Source organism: Nyctereutes procyonoides, unplaced genomic scaffold (genome assembly GCF_905146905.1).
Source record: "Nyctereutes procyonoides isolate TBG_1078 unplaced genomic scaffold, NYPRO_anot_genome, whole genome shotgun sequence".
NCBI classification, from domain to species: domain Eukaryota; kingdom Metazoa; phylum Chordata; class Mammalia; order Carnivora; family Canidae; genus Nyctereutes; species Nyctereutes procyonoides.
Window position 1 is genome coordinate 2,608,519 of NW_026575124.1, and position 22,126 is coordinate 2,630,644.

At 43.6% G+C, this 22,126-nt stretch overlaps 1 protein-coding gene across 2 annotated transcripts in view; it reads left to right on the forward strand.

Annotated features, from left to right (window-relative positions):
- SLC4A8 (solute carrier family 4 member 8) overlaps positions 1 to 22,126 on the forward strand; it is a 74,835-nt gene that overhangs the window by 40,113 nt on the left and 12,596 nt on the right. For both annotated transcript variants that reach the window (XM_055337160.1, XM_055337161.1), the window contains exons 13-22: positions 170 to 303; positions 1,222 to 1,467; positions 4,727 to 4,832; positions 5,415 to 5,576; positions 8,331 to 8,444; positions 11,413 to 11,574; positions 12,446 to 12,697; positions 15,752 to 15,820; positions 17,649 to 17,822; positions 20,227 to 20,364. In XM_055337160.1, coding sequence (XP_055193135.1) covers positions 170 to 303; positions 1,222 to 1,467; positions 4,727 to 4,832; positions 5,415 to 5,576; positions 8,331 to 8,444; positions 11,413 to 11,574; positions 12,446 to 12,697; positions 15,752 to 15,820; positions 17,649 to 17,822; positions 20,227 to 20,364 — 1,557 coding nt within the window. The remainder of the gene's footprint in view (positions 1 to 169; positions 304 to 1,221; positions 1,468 to 4,726; positions 4,833 to 5,414; positions 5,577 to 8,330; positions 8,445 to 11,412; positions 11,575 to 12,445; positions 12,698 to 15,751; positions 15,821 to 17,648; positions 17,823 to 20,226; positions 20,365 to 22,126) is intronic.

Sequence of the window (22,126 nt, forward strand, 5' to 3'; positions counted from 1 at the left end):
TCCGTTTACAAGAGTATTAGGCAGTGTGTACACTTCACTCTTGCTAAGATGAAATACAAGCAAATGGCTTGTCAGGGCACACAAGAGAGCTAAGTCAGGAGTGAACAGAAGCCCACATTACTGGTTACAGATGGGCTATGGACTCTGATGATTTCTTTTCCCCCCTCAGAGTGCAATTGAATCCTTGTTTGGAGCCTCCATGACTGGGATTGCCTATTCCTTGTTTGCGGGACAGGCTCTCACCATCCTGGGAAGTACTGGGCCAGTGCTTGTATTTGAAAAGATTTTATTCAAATTCTGCAAGTAAGACATTTGGTTTTCTGAAAACTCTAACTGGATGTGTTATTGTGCTGTTAGGATTGAATGCCAGGATCCTAGGCAAGTATAAGCAGGCAAATATTGCTCTGAACCATAAAAACCTGAAGGAAGAACATCATTAGGTCTGTTGTCCTGCCCCCAGGTAGTACCTAAAATAGCAGATCTCTCGGTCTTAACAAGCTTTATCAATGTCCTTCAGTCACTATTGAAATCTTTACTTTTTATCTTTAAAAAAAGTTTCCCTAGCTAATTCAGATTCCTCTATTTTCATTTCAAGTCCATTTTTTTTTAAAGATTGTATTTATTTATATTCATGAGAGACAGAGAGAGAGGTAGAGACACAGGCAGAGGGAGAAGCAGGCTTCCGTGCAGGAGCCTGATGCGGGACTCGATCCCGGGATTCCAGAGGCAAAGGCAGACGCGCAACCGCTGAGCCACCCAGGCATCCCTCAACTCCATTTTTAATTTCACCTGACATGCCCCTTTCATATTGTTGCTAGTGATGGTAGGAACTTGGCAGTGCCCTGTTTCCCTACTTTTCCCATAAAACCTTTTCTTCATTTTGAGTTGGAAGTAGGAGCACGTGGATTAGGCGCCAGCTCCTTTTTTCTAACTGCAAGAATAAGATCTGAATCACGTTGGCCAGTATCGGCAGAAATGGGTGAAGGACAATTCCTTCCTTCTCGCTCCCCATGTCCTTGCCGTGGCAAATGCCACCTGCAGAGCAAATCTCTTGTCACAGCTGTCCCTGGGCAGCATTTAGGAGTGAAGTACAGTCAGAATTAGGGATAACCTGGGTTGAAGTACTGGAATGGGTACTATGAGATGAATTACCACATTTTTGACCGTTGTTCTCGTAATTCATCCATCCATACTCTCTGATGAGCCTTGGTCTTGTTTCAGAGACTACGCTCTTTCATACCTCTCCCTGCGAGCTTGTATCGGACTATGGACCGCCTTCCTGTGTATTGTCCTCGTGGCAACTGATGCCAGTTCCCTTGTCTGTTACATTACCCGCTTCACAGAAGAAGCGTTTGCCTCCCTGATTTGCATTATTTTCATCTATGAAGCAATAGAAAAGCTGATTCACCTGGCAGAGACCTACCCCATCCACATGCACAGCCAGCTGGACCACCTTAGCCTATATTAGTAAGTATGCTTTCTGCTTGTCTTTTTTTTTTTTTTTTTTTTAATTGAGCAGAGGACCTGAGTTTATTGGCTGGATGCAGTGTACCAGGCAGTACTTGTAGCTTGTGTCAAGGAATAAGGAAGTGTCTTGACCCTCTCACTGGGAAATAGGGCTCAGAGAGGGAGGTGGAGACCTGGGGGAGGTGCCAGAAGAGAACAGTCAGAAGTGATGACAGAGAGGGTGGATTAAGAGTGAAACTCAGGCGACATGAGAGATGCTTTCCAGAGCATGGCTTTCGGTTCAGGCATGAAACAGGAACAGGCCACAAAGGGAGCGAGGAGAGTTCAAGCTAGTTGTTGGAAGGAACTTCTTATGAGGATTTGTGAGTCCCTGGAGCATGTTACCAAGATCTCTGCAAGTATGTACAGGCTACTTACTCTTTGGAATAATGAGGTAGAGATATAATAATAATTCCTTAGAGATCCACAGATCTCTTACTGTTTCCTAAAGATCTATTTCCTTATCTGGATTTCAACCCAAGAGACTATTGTCTTCACATGTTTAATAGAGTTTGGATCAATTGGAAAAGAACCCCAGTATTTGGCTGTGTTTTCAACCATCTAGGAGCATCTGGTCCTATTAGACATTTCTTCTGTGGAATAGTATTTTCCAAATTATGGCTAAAGTCCCAAGCTTTAGCTCTGTACATCAGATTGCCTCCTTTCTGCCTATACATTTCTGATGTGCCATCTAGCCATGGATACGCTTCTATAGATTTCACTTATCCATTTATTAACCTTTTTAAGGTCTGAATTCATTAAAAATTTGTTAATTTTGAAATTATTTTATTACAAAATAACAGCCATTAGGGAGTATGATCTTTAAAGCCTCATGGATTGCCAGTTGGTATTGGGGTAAGGCTCATTCTTTGACCTTTTAAAAAATTATATATTCATATAACAAATATTTGTTGAGCACCTACTATGTGCCAGGCACTGTTTTAGGCCATGGAAACATAGGGCACGACAGACAAAGGATCTATCTTCATGAGGCTTATACCCTAGTGGGAGAAGACAGACAAAAGTGAGCAGCCCCAGACTGAGTAGACTTTGGATCTGGATACTGTAATTCTGTGTTAATGAAGCTCAAGACGGTATTTTTTCTTAGTTGCATTCTACTGTTGGAACTGTGAAGCTAGAACTCTCCAACTCTTTAAATGATTTTATGTTTGTGTGGAACTGATTTTTAAATTTTTAATTAATTTTACAAAAGATTTTATTTATTAGAGCAGGAGAGAGAGAGAGAACAAGAGCATGGGGAGGGGCAGAGAGAGAGGGAGAAGAAGACCCCCCCCAGCACCCACTAAACAAGGAGCCTGCTGTGAGGCTCAATTGGGGGACCCCGGGATCATGACCTGAGCTGAAGGCAGATGCTTACTGACTGAACCACCCAGGCATCCCTGGGTGGTTGATTTCCCATCCCTGGGAAATTGATTTTTGAAGAGTTTAGCTTCACAGCAAAATTGAGCAGAAGATACAGACAGTTCCCATCTGCCCTCTGCTCCCATGCATGCAGTCTCCCCTGCTACCCCCATCCCATATACTAGAGTGGTAAGCTTGTTGCAACCAATGCACTTACGTTGACACATCGTTATCACCCAAAGTCCATAGTTTACATTAGGGTTCATTCTTGGTATTATAGGTTCTGTGGGTTTTGATGAATTTATAATGATATATCCACTATTATAGTATCATAGAATAGTTTCACTGCCTTGAAGATCCTCTGTGCCCTGCCTCCTCATCCCTCACCAGCACTCCAACCCCTGGCTACCCCTGATCTTTTTAGCATCTTCATAGTTTTGCCTTTTCCACAATGTCATATAGTTGTAATCATGCTTTCAGACTGGCTTTGTTCACATAGTATTATCTCCTTAAAGGTCTATTATGTCTTTTAATGTCTTGATAGTTTCTTTTTAGTGCTGAGTAATAGTCCATTGTCTAGGTGTATTATAGCTCATTCATTCACCTTCTAAAGGATATTTTTGTTGCCTCCAAGTTTTAGAATTGATTTTTTAAAAGATTTTTTATTTATTTATTCATTCATAGACAGAGAGAGGCAGAGACACAGGCAGAGGGAGAAGCAGGCTCCATGCAGGGAGCCCGATGTGGGACTCGATCCCGGGTCTCCAGGATCACGCCCTAGGCTGCAGACGGTGCTAAGCCACTGCGTCACCGGGGCTGCCCTGGAATTGATTTTTTTAAAGATTTATTTATTTGAGAGAGAGCGAGTGAGTGCGTAAGCATGTGTGGGTGGGGGGCAAAGACAAAGTGAGAGAGTCCCAAGCAGATTCCATGCCAAGTGCGGACTCTAATATAGGGCTTGATCCCACAACCCTGAGATCACAACCTGAGCTGAAACCAATAGTCTGACACTCAACCAACTACACCATCCAGATACACCTGGAGTCAATTTTTTTTGTACCTAAATATAGGACTTTATAGCTTTCCCTATTACTTTTCATTTTGATGATTTCCCCCTATTACAATCTGTTGAGATCTTTTTGTATTTTAATTTTGTCATACTATATCCTTAGAAGGCATGCTCGTTGAATTTACAGATGATACAAAGTATGTGGGAATGGCTATGTTAGTTGTATATCCTCGGAGCCAGTTGAAGCATGAAGCATGTTGGGACTGGGAGGCAACAGGGTGGCCAGGAGGACAAATCTGATCTGATCTGGTCTGGTTAGATGGAAGAGGAGGCCACTGTGGTGGGATACTACCAGGAATAATGCAGTATCAGGAAGAGCTTGCATCACAATTTGGATTTTTAAAGCAAGAATGTGATGGAGCATAGGGAGCAGGAGCAGGAGATATCCAAGCTTGCAGTAGATGGTTGAGAGCTGATAGGTAGACCAGGTCCTCCTTGCTCTGTAGATTGAATTCCACAGGAAGGGCCTGAGAGAAAGAAACTAAGCAGGAGACCACCAGGGATCATTCTGGGCACATGAGGTGCCAAGCTTGGCTGTTGGCTCAATTTAATTCAAGATCTACATGCTGATCTCTGTCTCTCTTTAGTCTCTGTCTCTCTTTAGTAATGGCTGATGTGGTTGGGTGTGGTTGGGGCTTGTGCGTGGGCCTCGAGCAACAGGACCGACCTCAGGGGTCTGAAGTGGGCCAAGGAGCAGACTCTGATGGAGCCCCTGGCCCAGTCACGGCTGAAAGAGTTTCATTGAATATTTGCCTGCTTTTTCAGGAATCTTTTTTTCTCTTCCCTTAGCTGCAGGTGTACTGTCCCAGAAAATCCAAGCAATCATACCCTCCAGTACTGGAAGGACCACCATATCGTGACAACAGAAGTCCAGTGGGCCAATCTGACTGTTAGTGTAAGTCCGGGAGCTGCATTATAGTGCTGGGACCTCCAGGTTTGAGTGCCATGGCCCTTCAGCCAGGTCTGGCATTTTCAAAAATAAAGGTTTTTAAATTTATTTGCACTAGTCTTACTGACCCTTTTCCCCTTCAGAAATTCTCTTGTAGTATAAAGAGAAAAGAAGATTTCTCTTCTCTCCCATGTGCCCCTTACCCAGTGACCCTGCAGGGATATGTGAGCACGAAACCAGGCAGGGCAGGGGGCACCCCCAGGGCTTATGAGACCTGAAGAGCTTTCAGGTTTGGAAGTGCTCGGTCATATACACCATACGAATTGGCAGGGCCCTCCCAGCACTGCATGCTTGCTTGGGACCATCCTGGCTTCATTTCTAAAAGTGCCGAAGGACTAGGAGTCGTCACTGTGCTGGGAAGGGGCCTGTGCAAGCGACCGCGCCACACTGCACAGAGGGCAGGCAGATGCTGCCGGCAGCCTGAGCTCCCCAGCGCTGTGGGGTGACAGTGGGTGGTGGGCTCCAGCAGCCAGAGATGCTGGTTCCCTCGTGCCTGCCTGCTGTCACCCAGGATGCTTGTTCCTCCAGGAATGCCAGGAGCTGCATGGAGAGTTCACGGGATCTGCGTGTGGCCATCACGGACCCTATACTCCTGATGTGCTCTTTTGGTCCTGCATTCTCTTCTTCACCACCTTCATCCTCTCGAGCACTTTAAAGACATTTAAGACAAGCCGCTATTTCCCAACCAGAGTACGTAGCACACTCACACATCCTTTTGCATTAGAATTCTAATGTAACAGAGTCTATTCTCAGCCTCCATGCTGCCTGCGGAGTGGAGTCGCAGGTGGCAAGCTCCACATGTCCTGGTAAGCCACACCATGGCATTCTCTTCTTCTAGGGTCTGGCAACCTCTCATAAATGTATGGTGGGATGAGGGATTAATACTTAAAAAAGGCGACAGGTGATAAGCACCTTGCTGGCCCATTCAGTAGAGCATGCAACTCTTTTTTTTTTTTTTTTTTTTAAGTAGGTTCCATGCCCTGTGTGGAGCCCAACACATGGCTTGAACTCACAAGACCTGAGCTGAGTTGGTATAGCACCTGACTCTCAGGTCAACTGAGCCACCGAGGCCCTCTGAGCATAAGACTCTTGATCTTGGGGTCATGAGTTCAAGCCCCACACTGAGGGTAGAGATTACTTAAAAAAAGTCAGAGGGTTTAAGGTGATTCTCTAAAAGCTATTAATGCTTATTTCCAGAATGCTGTTAAGTTTTCATTTCTAGAATGCTGGGATATGTAGCATGCAATAGCTAGAGCTGGCTCCTAAATATAGTAAATTGGGATGATTAGTTTGGATACATGGGAGACCCCGAAGTCTCTTCCCAGGATGGCTCCTGTGGCACCTTTGAAATCACTGGTCACATTGATTGCAGCAGCCAAAGTACTCCTGACTCAGTTTCCATGACTGTTTAAAGCCTCAGCTGTCTTTCCTGATGTAGATGGCACTATTTGATCATGGCCAGTTTCAGGCCAGAATTAGAGACTGGGTGTAGAGTGGCCAAAAGGGGCCACTTTTACTTTGAAATAGAGTTCAAATCAGGAGAAATGGTGGCTTTTCTGTAAGTGAGGGTTTAATCAGGTATATTTGTTGAGCAGAAAGTCCAAATGGGTGGGGAGCTCAGTTGATAAGATATTTATGGTACACACATGTATAGCTAAAACATATTCTTAGATTTCAGTGAGACTACAGAGTAGTTAAGGGAAACACATATTAAGTAAGTTCAGGGTCATTATTTCTAGTCTGGACAAATAATTAATAAGCAGCAATTCTCTACTAGCTGCTTGCCCAGGCCTGGGTTAAGTGTTAGCGGGTACATTAAAAAAAGTTTTTTCAAAAAAAGATTTTATTTATTCATTTAAGAGAGAGAGTGTATAACCTTGAGAGAGCATGCATAGGAGGAGGGGCAGAGGGAGAAGCAGACTCCCCGCTGAGCAGGGAGCCCAAAACAGGGCCCTGGGATCATGATCTGAGTCAAAGGCAGACATTTAACCAACTGAGCCATCCAGGTGCCCCCAAAGAAGTTTAAAACATGGTTTCTGCCATCATATAGGAAGGGGAAACACATGAAGCATACAGGTTCATATAAGACATTAGTAGAGAGTTGGGTGTAAGGGCCATAGTAGTTCAGCAGAGAGAAGGGCCACTGCACCCCAGGCTGGTCAGATGAACCCAAGATGGATGGTTCATGAGGGTGGGAGCAGGTACATGTGCAGAGAATTAGTGTAACATTTAGAAGAGAACTAACAAAACCAGGGGCAGGGAGCTGAAAACCTCAGGTTTCAAAGGAAGGCAAAGTCAGGTTAAGATATATTTTGGCTAAGACATATTTTGCTCAATCTCTGTTGTAAATTCAGATTAAGACAGGCAGTGGGCATTCTAGAGGCATTGTATTTTATTAAAGCTACACTAACCTATTAAAGGCCTCTTGGGCACAACATGGTCAGAAGTGCTATAGAGAAAATTAAGCAGGAAAGGAGTTTAGGAGATGCCAGGGTGGAGGGTGGAGGGTGGTGACCAGCTTTAAGTAGCATCAGAGAAGACCTCAAGGAGAAGGTAATGTTTGCATGAGCATAAAGAAGGTGAGGGAGCTACCCAAGAGGTCACCCGGAGAAAAAGCATTCTAGGTAGAGGGATGAGCAAGTACAAAGACCCTAAGGTGGGAGTGGGTCTGGCATGTTTAAGAAACAACAAGGGAGTCCATGGGACTGGAGCAGAGTGAGTGAGTGGAAGAGTATTAGAGGCTCAGCTCAGAGGGGTGATGATTTCAGTGTGTGGGCTCATAGGCCAGGGGCTTTTGGGTGTTTACCTCAGTGAAATGAGGATCCATTTCAGGGTTTTTGTGGAGGAGTGACCTGATCCAACTTATGTTTTAAATGATCAGTCTGGCAGCTTTAAAGGAGAACAGAGCAAGGTCAAGGGTCGGCTGTACTTACCAAGGCAAGAGCTGATGGTGACCTTGATCTGGGCAGGAGCAGTGGAGGTGGTGAGAGGTGCTCAGAGCCGGGATGTGTTCTGAAGGTAGAGCCAGCAGGACTTGCATGCAGGTAGATGAGGTGTGGGACATGAGGGAGAAGAAGAGTCGATGCTGATGCCAAGGCTCTTCTGGGCTGGCACAAATGGCCCTTGACTGGTCCCAGAAAATCTTATTCCAAGTTCTCAGAACTATTGCTGAAACCCAGCCATGAATGCTTCAAACAGAACTCTTCACCGTCACGGTGGTTACATTAGAGTTTGATGGATAGTCTGTTCTTCCCCCATCATATCGACCCTTTTGGGGTATTAACTTGGGCATATTAACATATTTCTATTGTTTAAATATGCTTATATTAATTCAGTTATAAAATTAAAGCAGTCTTCTGAGGATTTAAAACCTTTTGTGATACTAAATTCTTTTCTATTGCATTTGACCTAATAAAACATTTTTCCAATCCTTTCTCATGCCAGGTACGTTCCATGGTCAGTGACTTTGCTGTTTTTCTCACTATCTTCACAATGGTGATTATTGACTTTTTGATTGGAGTCCCATCACCAAAACTTCAAGTTCCCAGTGTGTTCAAGGTAAACAGCTTTCAGGGCACTTCATGCCCTCCTGTGGTTTCCTAGAATTTGGTCCTGAGTTAATTTCAAAGGCCTGACAATATTCTAATCCTGTGTTCTGCAGTCCTCTAAATCTGGGCTTTGCTCCTCATTCCTTACCTTTCAGAAGAGTAAACTCTTCAGGCTTGGATGAGTTCAAGCCAGAACCCTAAGGTGATTTAATGAATGAAAAGGTAAGATTTAAAACAGTGGAAGGTACACATGTACTTAAGTAGATACCACATATGGTGGAATTGTGGGTCCCTGGTTAACAGCCCTTTCATGGAACATCAACTCTCTAAGGGCACTAAGAAGGATAAAGAAGCTAAGTTAGGACTTGTTCCCTGTCTGCAAGGATCTTGCCAGTGAAGAAGTGAGCGAGCCAGGGGGCCTCATCCACACTGTAGCGCCCCTGCTAGAGTAACCAGGGCAGCTCTTCAGCCCTATTTCATTGTTTCTATGCATAACTCTCTATAATCTATAATATTTTCCCAAAAATGTATACAAAAAAGTGAAAGAAATGGTCATATGTGGGGCTCTAGATCTGTTTCAGTGTAGGAGTAGCCAGTAACAGAGAGGCTGGGAAGGTGAGCTCGGTTCAAGAGGGCCCCGTAAGAGCAGAGGGGAGGGAAAGCCTCGGGGTACTCAGTGACCTGAGACGAATCATGAAATGAGAAGACAGGAGAGGCTGGGGAGGAGGAGGAGGAGGGGAATAAAGGGAGTCCTTGACTTATAAACATCCCTGTACCATGTGCCTTTGTCTTCCCTTTCTTTTCTTCTCCCTCCCTGAAATAGGTGGTTAAAAATATCTTTTTCCATATTGCCTGAAAATTTTTTATTTTATTTTGTTAAATGCACTGCAATGCCATCAGTTAGAAATTTGTGGATTAAAAAACACCCTCCTTAAAAATATAATTCCTCCAAGAATATGTCATTCTCACCTTTGTTTGGATGAATGCAATCAGCTTTCTCTCTAATACCTAGCTGAGGTCAGCCCTCCAGGAGGAACGGATTTGGTGTAAAAATAAGTAATTTGAGAACATTAAGCAGTCCTTGGAAAGGTTCCCTGATGGGTAAGCTTAAGATAGTCAGAAGGTACTGAATTTCTGGGACATCTGGGAAGAGGCCTCTGGGAGGTGGGAGAGAGACGAGAAGGGAAAATGGGAGAATGTCAAGGAAAATGTTGCTCATTGGCAGGCCTCGCTTTCAGGAAGCAGAGAAGAAATTTTCTTCCTTCTTTTCTTCCCTATTATGTCACTTGGCCCCTAGTGGTTAAGACCCAGTCTGACGGCTAGTACTATTACTAATGTGTTAATGTCAGTCATATTTTTAAAGATTCTTTTAAAATTTATTCATTTGAAAGAGAGGGAGAGTGAGCAAGTGAGAGCACAAGCAGGGAGTGGAGGCCAGAAGGAGAGGGAGAAGCAGACTCCCCACTGAGCAGAGAGCCTGATGCGGGGCTTGATCCCAGGACCCCAGAATCATGACCCAAGCTGAAGGCAGATGCTTAACCACACCCAGGTGCCCCATGTTAGTCAAACCTTAATAAATTTTTGTGTTGATCTGAGAATTTAACTATCACTTAGAACATTGTTACTAAGGTGACACAGATTCTATAAACTTTCAGAACTTAACCCATTCATAATTTGGGATTTGATGGCATTATTGATGAGTCTTTGAATCCTAGAATCGTGACCAATATGGACCCAACTACTCTGGATGTAACGGTCTTTGCTTTGTCCATTGAGTTGGGGTCAATTCTGCACTAATTTGTATCCCTGGCCTTTTATCTTCCATTACTACTTGCCAAACAGGGAGAACTTTTCTTCCCCAGAGTACCCTGGAGGGGGTTTGAGAATCTAGGAGAGTTTAGGTATGTCATGAACACCCAAACAAGATTTATGAACAGTAGTGGTCTTTTTTTTTTTTTAAGACTTTATTTATTTATGGATGAGAGACACACAGAGAAAGGCAGAGACAGAGGCAAAAGGAGAGGCAGCCTCCTCACGGGGAGCCCAATGTGAGACTTGATCCCGGGACTCTGGGATCATGTTCTGAGCCGAAGGCTGATGCTCAACCACTGAGCCACCCAGGCGTCCCAACAGTCGTGGTCTTATTGGAGTATAGGAGGAAGGGTCCTAGACCAAAAAGCCCCCAAGTTCAGTAGTCTTGGGCTCCTCTCTGAGGTCTCTGGTACCTGGGCTCCTGTTTCATTGCTGATGGGAGAAGGCCCTTGGACCAATACAGTCTAAGCCCATGAGATTCCATGCAACTGGCTCTACTTTGTCTTTATTTGTGCTATAGACATACATTACATGGCCTCTGGAGGGGAGCAGTCCAAAAATCTGGAGGAGCATAGTAAAAATTATATATATTTGCCTTCATTATAATCGTATTAAATCCTTTTTTATATGAAATTATTTTTTGACAACAGATTTTGTTATTTTATTTGGGCTAATGTTCAGATAAAGTTGCTTTCTCTGTATGTGGGTTTGGAGAGTTAGGGGAAGGAAGTGAAGGATTAATGAATATTTCACAGGAAGTTGATAATTGAGGATTGACTCAAAGGGAATTTGGAACAAGGTCACACATTTCCTAAAGAGTTGCTGTATTTTGGGCAGCCCAGGTGGCTCAGCGGTTTAGCACCACCTTTGGCCCAGGACATGATCCTGGAGACCTGAGATCGAGTCCCACGTCAGGCTCCCTGCATGGAGCCTGCTTCTCCCTCTGCCTGTGTTTCTGCCTCTCTTTCTCTCTGTGTCTCTCATGAATAAATGAATAAAATCTTAAAAAAAAAAAGTTTCTGTATTTCATGACTTTTTTCTTAAGGATTCTCATCTAAGAATAAAAATAATGTGGATATTGTGATTCAGTTGGCTTTGTTTTGCCCCAGTGACTATAGTTAAAATATAAAAATAAAACTTTGGTGTTTTTTTTTCCCCTCCTTTAGCCAACAAGGGATGATCGAGGGTGGATTATTAGTCCCATTGGCCCCAATCCCTGGTGGACTGTGATAGCTGCAATTATCCCAGCTCTTCTCTGTACCATCTTAATATTCATGGACCAGCAGATCACAGCTGTCATCATTAACAGGAAGGAACACAAGCTCAAGGTAAGAAAAATCCGACCTAGAAGGACAAATGACAACCTATTACTTTTTTTTTTTTTACTTTAGGGTAAGCCCATTTAGACCAGGAACTATAGAACCTGAATAAAAGCAGTCGTGGAAGGAGCTCATAAAGGTTTTAGGGGTTTCTAGTCCCTCCATTAGTGACAAAGATTGGTTTGGAAATGAAACCAGAGTAGAGCATGATGGAATGGTGTGAAGGGAGCTTAGACTCATTATGTCCTTGCAAACCTGTGGGGAAGGTGGGTGGGCACAGTTCCTTGGTGGTACCTACGTGGGCTTATCTTTCTAAGGTTCAGTTCAGGGCTTGGGCCACTGTTGCCTAAATCAGATATTCTCCCATTGGCGTGCATTACTGGGGTTTCCAGACTGAACCTCGGACCCAAGGATTCTGAGGAGGTAGGGTTGATTCTAATACACTTGTTAGTGAGAGGCTTCATGCCTTCATCTCTGTAGAGTAGGTAAATCCATATTTGTCAAGGATCTGGGAATGTTTGTAAGTAGCCATTTATCTGTATTGTCTACCATCTAGACACGAGAATGGTCAAGAGGTGGCTTGGCCTCTGGTACTCTGCCAAGAAAAGATGAATCTTTGAGTGTGTGAGACCCGGGGTGAGATCTGGGGACACTTGAATAAAAAACGGATATGGCATGTTTAGGACAGGCTAAGGTTTCTTATTTTCTTCTCTGTTCCCTCCAAACCAGGAGGGGCTTGAAGACTCATCTGGGATCCCTGGACCCCTTCTTTCTTACCCATACACCCCTTCCTGCTTTGGGCCTGAGACAATTAGCTCACTGTTCTATGCCCCACTAAAGCCAGCCCACTGGTGGTGACAGAGACTCTGTTTCCCCACAGAAAGGCTGTGGCTACCACCTGGATCTGCTGATGGTGGCCATCATGCTGGGTGTCTGCTCCATCATGGGCCTGCCCTGGTTTGTGGCTGCAACTGTCTTGTCCATCACGCATGTGAACAGCCTCAAACTAGAATCTGAGTGCTCTGCTCCTGGAGAACAACCTAAGTTCTTGGGCATCCGAGAACAGAGAGTGACGGGCCTTATGATCTTTGTGCTGATGGGCTGCTCAGTCTTCATGACAGCCATATTGAAGGTAACCATTCATTCACTTGTTAGAAAATATTTAATGCCTGATTCGTGTCAGGAATTCTGTTAGGTACTGAGAATACAGTGATACATGCCAAAGAGATACACATACAAACACCTGCCCTGAAAGAGCTTACTCTAGCAGAGTAAGACAGATAAGATGTAATTAAGGAAGTTAGTTAAGAAAACAAACATGAAGGGTGTCTGGCTGGCTCAGTCAGTGGAGCAGGTGACTGTTGATCTCAGGCTTGTGGTTTTGAGTCCCATGTTAGATATGGAGATTACTTAAAAATAAAATCTTAAAAAATATGAGGGGCACCCAGGTGACTCAGTTGGTTAAGTTTCTGACTCTTGATCTCAGTTTGGGGTCTTGAATTCAGGCCCTGCATTGGGCTCCACTCTGAGCATGGAGCCTACTTAAAGAAAGAAAGAGGAGGAGGGAGGGAGAGTTAAAAAAGAAAGAAAACAAACATGATAATTATAGACTATGATAAATGATAAAAGGAAATATATAGTGTTCTATGGTGTGATAGAGAATGAATTAAGGGAGTGTTGTTTTAGTTAGTGTGGTCAGAGAAGGCCTCTCTACAGAGATGGTATTTAAGATGGGATGGAGCCAGCCATGCCGTGGATGGTGGGAGATGGCATGGGGGAAAGGAGGAGAGAGCATTCTAGTCAGGCCTGAGGTGGGAAAGAATGATTTCTAAGAAATATGAAGGCCATGTGGTTTGAGGGCAATGAATCAAGGCAAGAGTGTAGTGAAATGAGAGTGAAGAGCAGGTAGGGGCAGATCATACAGGGCCTTGTTGACTCTGGTAAAGTTAACCTTTGAAGGGTTGACTTTCAGGCAAGGATGTGGTCCATTTAGTATTTTTAAAAGATCACTCTGGTTGATGTCTAGAGAATAAGTTTTTAGGGTTAGGAAAAGTAGAAGCAGAGATACTAGGGAGGCTATTATAGGTGGGAGATGATGGGGACTTGGATAAGGAAGGTGGTAGAAGGAATGGGTAAAAGGGGTGACTTCTCTAGATCTTGGAGGCAGATCCCAAGTCTTGCTGGTTGACTGGATGTGGAATGGAGTGGAAAATGGAAAAATGAAAATGGTAGGTTTCTGATTTGACCATCTGGGAGGAGAGTACTGGCATTTAAGATGGAGAAGGCTGCATGAAGGAGGAAGTGATTTTGTGATGGGTAGTGGGGCTATGGTCAAGTTTTGGGTGAGATATCCAGGAGGCAACTGAGTGAAGAAGCTAGAGGAAGGTTCTGGATTAAAAATATAAATGCAGGAGTCAACAGCACTGAGTGGTATTGAAAGCCATGGGAGTAGATAAGATCACTCAGGGAGAAGGGTAGATATAAAAGAGAAGTCGGACCAGAGGCAAGAGCAGAGTCTAAGGAGCTCCAGTATTTACAAGTTGGGTAGAGGAGTTGACAGCAACAGAGACTCAGAGGAGCTGCCAGAGAGGTGGGAGGGAACCCGGGAGGGTGTGGTATCAGGGAAGCCAAGCAGGGGGGATGTTTCCAGAAGTGAGATTGGTTAGAATCTGCCCAGAAAGATAAAGACTAAACCAAGCCATCGGATTTGGCAACATGGAGGCCTAACATGACGCGACGAGAGCAGATTCAGTGGAATGATAGGGTGGAAGTTGAATTACAGGGAAGCAAAGAGCAAATAGGAGGTGAGAAGTAAAGAGAGCGTGGGCAGACAGCTCTTCAAGAGATTTTTCTATGCAATGGAATGGAACATGCGTAGTGACTGGTGTGAGATACGGGGTTAAAAGAGGATTTTTGGAAAGATGGAAGATACCTCAAATGTGATAAAAATATTTAGTTTTGTGGTTGTAAGGTTTGCATCTGAGAAAAACGGGGTGAAAAGGAAAGCTCTCTGGCTGTACTGCCAAGCCCCAAACACTCTGGAGCACTTACTTGGCTCCCTTGCTTCCTTTCCCCATATTTTTGGTGAATTTTCAACCACCCCAGCCTGCACTGCGAGTGCTATTTAAGGGTGACAGCTGAGAGAAATGGGAAAGAGTTTAGAATCATCTTCCTGGCCCCTTACTCTCTGCCCAGTCTTGCCACCTCTCCTCACCCTCCCTACCCCCCTCTACTCTGTCCCCAGCCTGGTTCCCACTCCCACGTCTGGTCTAGCTGCCATCTGGAGGAGCCCAAAATTTGCTGCTCCTCCAGGAAGGTCACACGAGGGCATTGCAGTGGGCACCGCCTGGCCTTCCTAGAACTGGCCCAGAAGGCTTCTTTCAGGAAACCATCATAGTTGTACAAACTTAGCAGTGAACTGAGATGTCTACTCGCTACCATGAAACAGCATAAAATACAGTGGGCATTTTCTGGTTCTGAGAAGAATTATGTTTGGGAATGTTCTTTAGCCTCAGGATAAAAGCAAGTCAAGTTTAGTCTTCAGCTCTGAGACTTCTCTTGCCTTAATTCCTAGGCCTCCTTTCCCTACCCCGTAGATTGCCCTGAAGATTACCGGGATTGATGATGTGATGTGATAGGTGTGTATGTATAGTCAAGTGCAATATGATGTTGATATTTCTCCCCAAATCATTCCCTCTCTGATACCGCCCCATTCCCGCCCTCAAGTCTCTGGTTAGCAGAAAGGAAACTTTTTAGTTCATGTTAAAATACACCAAATCCCTGAGATGATAGATTATGTAATTAGTGTTAAGAGGTATTAGTTCTATAAAAGAGGGGTGTGTGTGTGTGTGTGTGTGTGTGTGTGTGTGTGTGTGTGTGTCTGCCTGCCTCTCCCCACAGAGGAGGAAGAGCCAGACGGGTAAAATGTGAGGCCTATGATTTAACCAGGACTGGACTACACTTATGTGTAATTATTTTATTTTAGAACAAAATGATTTTTTATCATTGTCAGCTTCTGGTTTTGCTTCTGCTTCTAAATCATGCAAAGGCAGCAGAAACTAAACGCAACATTTATGCAGTGGTTTTGGGACCTTGTTTCCTTTTTGGAGATTTAAAAGTTTATGTGGTCTTGAGTGTGCTGTGATATCAAATTTAACTTCTGGTCTTTCTGCTCTCTTGTCTTCAGTTTATTCCGATGCCAGTACTCTATGGAGTCTTCCTCTACATGGGAGTTTCTTCACTACAAGGAATTCAGGTATTGCGTGGTTCGGCCAGGGCAACAGCTTCGCAACCGGAGCTCATCTGTCCTGACCAGGGAGGGAAAGCTCTCCCAGGGACGCACAAACCCTTTCTTGAGAACTCATTTCCTAGTCTTGCTGGTTAAGCTATTTTAGATGTTTTTTGGGGCATTGGGCAAGTCATTTGGGCAGTCAAGCTGGCATGAGGGGACAGACACCTACGGGATGGCCTGGCTTGATGTCATGGTACCAGTCATTCATTAATTTTTTTTTTAAGATTTTATTTATTTATTCATGAGAGACACACAGAGAGGCAGAGACATGGGCAGAGGGAGGAGCAGGTTCCCTGTGGGGAGCCTGATGCGGGACTGGATCCCAGGACCCGGGGATCATGACCTGAGCCGAAGGCAGATGCTCAACCCCTGAGCCCCCCCGTGCCCCCATTAATTATTTAACAGACAGTGATTAGGCTTCTACACATGGATCACACTAGTTTTAGTGCCAGGCTACAGGGTGAGAGAGGGAGCTTAACTGGGACACACTGGTGACAAGATTGGCAGTAGTGGGGGCTGCTCCAGGTAAGCAGATATTACCTCCTGTCATGCTCTGCCTTTTCCCATCTGTCAACTCAATCCTCTGAATCCTTTGAACAGAGAAAATCAGGAGCTTGCCACAGATAACTTGGGTATCCCAGATGATACGATAACCTAGTTTCTTCTTCTATTGGTGGCTGCTTTCTCTTTGTTTTTATGGAATGTCCAGTGGTCACTCTCACCCATTGAGTTTTAATGTGATCTTGGGCAGGTTACTGAATCTCTCTGGGTCTCTATTTGCTTTTTTATTTATTTTTAATTAATTAATTTTTTTTTTTAATTTTTGAAGATTTTATTTATTTATTTGAGAGAGAGAGCAAGCAAGCACAAGCCAGGGAAAGAGGCAGAGAGAGAGGGAGAGGGAGAAGCAGACTCCCTGCTGAGTGGGAAGCCTGATGCCACGCTGGATCCCAGGACCCTGGGATCATGACTTGAGCTGAAGGCAGATGCTTAATTAACCAACTGAGCCACCCAGGCACCCCTATTCATTTTTTTAATATAAAGATGGTTGGTCATCTGTTCTATATCCAGGATGTTATGAAGTTTTATTTTATGTTTTTACTCTAAATAATCAATGAAAAGCTCTCAACTCCTGAAAGAACAAGTAAGAGATCTGGTTTTGATAATAAGCAGAAAGATGGAACTGGCTTATTTGGTTTTCAACCCTTTCTGAGAAAGATCTCTCAGGAGCCAGTGTGGGATAGAAGAAAGAAGTTTGAACCTAGGATTAGAAAAGGTGGATTTAGGGACACCTCGCTTGTTCAGTAGATAGGGCATGTGAGTCTTTTTTAAAAAGATTTTATTTATTTATTCATGAGAGACACACACAGAGAGAGGCAGAGACACAGGCGGAGGGAGAAGCAGGCTCCATGCAGGGAGCCCGATGTGGGACTCGATCCCAGGACCCCAGGATCAGGCCCTGGGCTGAAGGCGGCTCTAAACCGCTGAGCCACCTGGGCTGCCTGGCATGTGAGTTTTGATCTTGGGGTTGTGAGTTCAAGTGGCATGGGTTGGGTATAGTGATTATTTTTAAAAAATATTTTAAAAATGATGGATTTTAAATTTTGACTCTGTCATTTACCAACTTCAATCACATTCAGACTGTACTCTTTGAGACTCAGTTTCCATTTTTGTTCAGTGGAAACAGTGGGTAACCTTTCAGAGCAGGTAATGTAAGAGACATGAATGGGCCTAACAAGGCTTCTGACCCAGAGGAACCTTCTGAAAATAAATGCCAGTTCCCTTCTTTCAGTTCTTTGACCGTCTGAAGCTCTTTGGGATGCCTGCAAAGCATCAGCCAGATTTTATCTACCTTCGGCACGTGCCTCTGCGCAAAGTGCACCTCTTCACCCTCATCCAGCTCACCTGCCTTGTTCTGCTCTGGGTCATCAAAGCATCTCCAGCTGCCATTGTCTTCCCGATGATGGTGAGTTTCAAAAAAAAAAAAAATATTTTTAAAAATAGTGATGAAATCTACACAACACAAAATTGATCGTCTTAACCATTTGTGGGGGTACATTTCAGTGGCATTCGTACGTTTACGTTGTTGTACAACTATTGCCACCATACATTTCCAGAACTTTTTCATCTTGCAAAACTGAAACTCTGTACCCATTAAACAAGGACTCCCCATTCCTAGTCCCCTAGGAATATACATACCACAGTTTGTTTATCTGTACATTCATTGATAGACATTTGGATTGCTCCAACTCTCTGGCTATTGTGAATAATGCTACTGTGAACATGAATTGTACACATATCGGTTCCTGTTCCCGCTTTCAGTTCTTTGGAGTATATACCTAAAAGTGGATTGCTGGATCATATGGTAATTCCACTTTTAATTTTTTGAAGAATGGCTGCGCAATTTTATAAGTACATGGGGTTCCAGTTTGTCCACATCTTTGCCAACAGTTATTTTCTGCTTTGGGGGTTTTAGTTTTGTTGTTGTTTTTTGGTTAACAGCCATCCTAATGTAGGTGAAGTGCTAACTCCATTGTGGTTTCGATTTGCATTTCCCCAGTGACTAGTGAGGTCGAGCACCTTTTCATGTGCTTATTGACTATCTGCATATCTTCTTTGGAGAGTGTCTATTCAAATCCTTTGCCCATTTTTTAATCAGATTGTTGGTGTTTTTTATTGTTGAGTTTTAGGAGTTCTCGATCTATTCTAGATATTAATCCCTTCTTGATGGTGAGTTTCATGGTTGGCTTTTGCAGGAGCAGCATTGTTTTGGGACCTTGAAGTGTGGATCCGTGTGTAGCAGCTTGCCATGTTTACCTTCAAGTCTCAGCCTGTCTTCCTTCCTCCCTCCCTAACTTCCTTTCTCTTACCTCTCTCTCATGAACCTGACATGGAGAGGATTCTTCATGTTTGTAAAATTTGCCTACTTCAAAGCAACATAGTTGCAGTTTAGAATTTATTGCAATCAGAAGTGCCTGGAGTGGTGGAAACATACTGTTTTAAGCCACTGGAAGAGAGGAAGAAGTTGGCCCAGCACTGAGAAGTGCCTCCTCTCCACCGAGGCTTCGGAAAAGGGAGTAGGGAAGCTGACCTGAGTGTGGTGCAGCAGGTGACAAGCTGCTTCCTGCCACCAGGGTGAGAATGAAATTCTTGCCACCTGATGTCCTTGCTGTCTCCTCTTCTCCTCTTGTTACTTACCTTCCCCTCTCTGGCTCACCCTGTGTCACGAGGACGCTGAGCATTCCATGGGCTGTTTGAAAATGACCCAAAGGATGGGCCTCTAGAGAGAAAAGGCAGTGAGACTAACGTTTGGTACTTGTTCAGGGACTTTTGAACTCTGTCTTACTGGGAGAATACTCAAGGGTGAGGAAACGGGGGTCAGGGACCCTTCTCCCCTAATCTCCTACACCTATGCCTCCTGATGGGTCCCTGAATTTTGTTGGAGTGCATGTAGGTTTCTGCCTTGGGGTGTTATATTCAGGGGTTGACTGTTTGGTTCAAGAAACAGCAAATTCCTGATGACCCCTTGGAAGGGATACTATCAATTTTGGATTTATTGAGAACGTAGTTATGTAAATCAGGGAGAAATGTGGTTGAACATAAAAAGCCTGATTTGCCTCATTCCTTGTCCAGCCACCAGATGTAGCTGGTGAACACCAGTCAATCCAGGCCGGTCATTCCGGGTTATTATTAATTCCCCTTTGGCAGAAATGGCCTTTTATGGGAAAAAAAGTGGAGCAGCAGTTGAGGCGCCCTGTCCGATGTACAACTGAGGAAATTAGATGTCAGATTTTAGGCAAGTACTTTCTCTCCCTGGGCCTCAGTTTCCTCATTTACAAAAAAGAGTGTCAGGCCGGTCCAAAGGGCAGAGTCGCAAAACACTAACGATTCATGATGCAGGCATAAAGCAAGGATTCTGTATAGGCAGAAGGATTAGAGGGAATTCAGATGGTCCTTCGAAGTCCCTCCTGCCACGGTGAGGCATGCTTGGGCTGCGCGTGGCTGGCCTCATCGTAGCTGTGCTCTGGCAAAGGCTCTCTATCCCAGGGCTCACCACAGGGAAAAGCAACTCTTTGGGGCATCTGAGGATGAGGGGTTTCTCTTTTCAATGAGGGCATTTAAACTGCTTGCTCTCTAAGTTGTAGGGTTGTTAGGATGATAGTTAAATAAAACATCTTAGAGAAAACACTCACCTTAGTATCTGGTACAAAGAAGCTACTCCGTAATAGGTCCCTAATAGGCAACTGTTATGATTACTATGGATTTGCTCTTCCTTGAAATGCCCTTGGGTGCTGTGAAAGTAAGACTTTACTTTTTAATTCCAGGAAGGAAATGAGCTCCTTTAATTCCCTCTTTTTATTTTTCTTCAGGTTTTGGCGTTGGTTTTCGTCAGGAAAGTCATGGATCTCTGTTTCTCTAAACGAGAGCTAAGCTGGTTAGATGATCTCATGCCTGAAAGTAAAAAGAAGAAGTTGGATGATGCCAAAAAGAAGGCCAAGGAGGAAGAGGTCATAGTTCTTGCACCAACTGTATACTCCGGGGCAGCCTCAAGTTACAGAACATAGGAAGGGCCACATGAAAAGTCAGCATGTCTGGAATCCCAAGGGTTATATTTAGGAGCTGGGAAGAGAACTCCAAAGATGTTCTTAGCTGAGAATGGATTAAGGATTCTTGTCCCTGTCTGTCCTTTATTTTTGAACCCAATAATCAGTTGTTTTTTACTTTGTTTGTCTACAGTCTACTCACCAGGTTCATACTTAGAATATGAACATAGCGTCTGCTCTTATTATCAGATCTAATGGTTCGTGTTCCCCCAAAAGGCCTAATTTGACAACTATACAAAACCTATTATTTGTTATGTACCTAATTGCAGATGGTGTCGTGGTTGGCACCAGGCAAAGATAACTCGCATAGGACTTTCTGTGCTCCCTCTTTTCCCTCAGCACTTGGCATCTGCTATCCACACAATGGACCCTCAATCAATGGCTTGTACGTGCCAAGAATGGATGTGTAGCAAAATGAAAATACCAGACCAAGAAATGAATGAGCCAGAAAGTGTTTCCAAATACAGTTAGTGCCTGAAATAGTGTCCTTTGAAATACTTTTTAAGTGACATTTTTTCCTAATATCTTGAATTTTTAAAATCTTGTATTATTTTTTTCCCAGCTTTATTGAGATATAATTGACATATAACACCATGTACAACATAATAATTCGCTATATGTATAGACTGAAATGATCACCACAGTAGAGTTCGTTAACACGTTCATCACCTCACATAGTCATACATTTTTTTTGTGGCGAGAATTTTTAAAATTACTCTCTCTGCAACTTTCAAATACACGATACAGCATTGTTAACTATAATCACCATGCTGTACATTATATCCGCAGAACATATTCATCTTATAACTGAAAGTTTGTGCCCTTTGACCACCTTCACCCATTTCTCCCATCCCCAGCAACAACCAATCTGTTTTCTGTTTCTATGACTTCAATTTTTTTTGGATTCCACAAATAAGTGAGATCATATAATATCTGTCTTTCTCTGCCTTATTTCACTTAGTATAATGCCCTCAAGTTTCATTCATGTTGTTGCAAATGGCAAGATTTCCTTCTTTTTTATGGCTGAACGATATTCAGTTGTATTTATATATGTTACCTTTTCATCCACTGATGGACACTTAGGTTGCTTCCATGTCTTGGCTATTACAAACAAAGCTGCAATGAACACGGAGACCTCTTTTCGAGATAGTAATTTCATTTCCTTTGGATATATATATTCAGAAATGGAATTGCTGGATCATAGGGTAGCTCTAATTTTAACTTTTTGAGGACCCTCCATGCTGTTTTCCAGAGTGGTTGTACCAGTTTGCATTCCCACCAACAGTGTAAGAGGGTTCCTGTTTCTCTGCATCCTTGCCAGAACTTACCTCTTATCTTTTTGGTAATAGCCACTCTGACAGGTGTGGAGTATGATCTCATTGTGGTTTTGATTTAAATTTCACTAATTAATTATTAGTGATATTAAGTACATTTTCATGTACCTTCCAGCCATTTGTATGTCTTCTTTGGAAAAATGGCTATTTAGGTCCTTTGCCTATTTTTAAATCAGATTATTATTATTTTTGCAATTGAATTGTATGTAATCCTTACATATTTTGGATATTAACTCCTTACCAGAGATGCGATTTGCAGATGTTTCCTCCCATTTCATAGTTTGCCTTTTCATGGTCAGTTGGTCATTTATTTTGCTGCAGAGAAGGTTTTT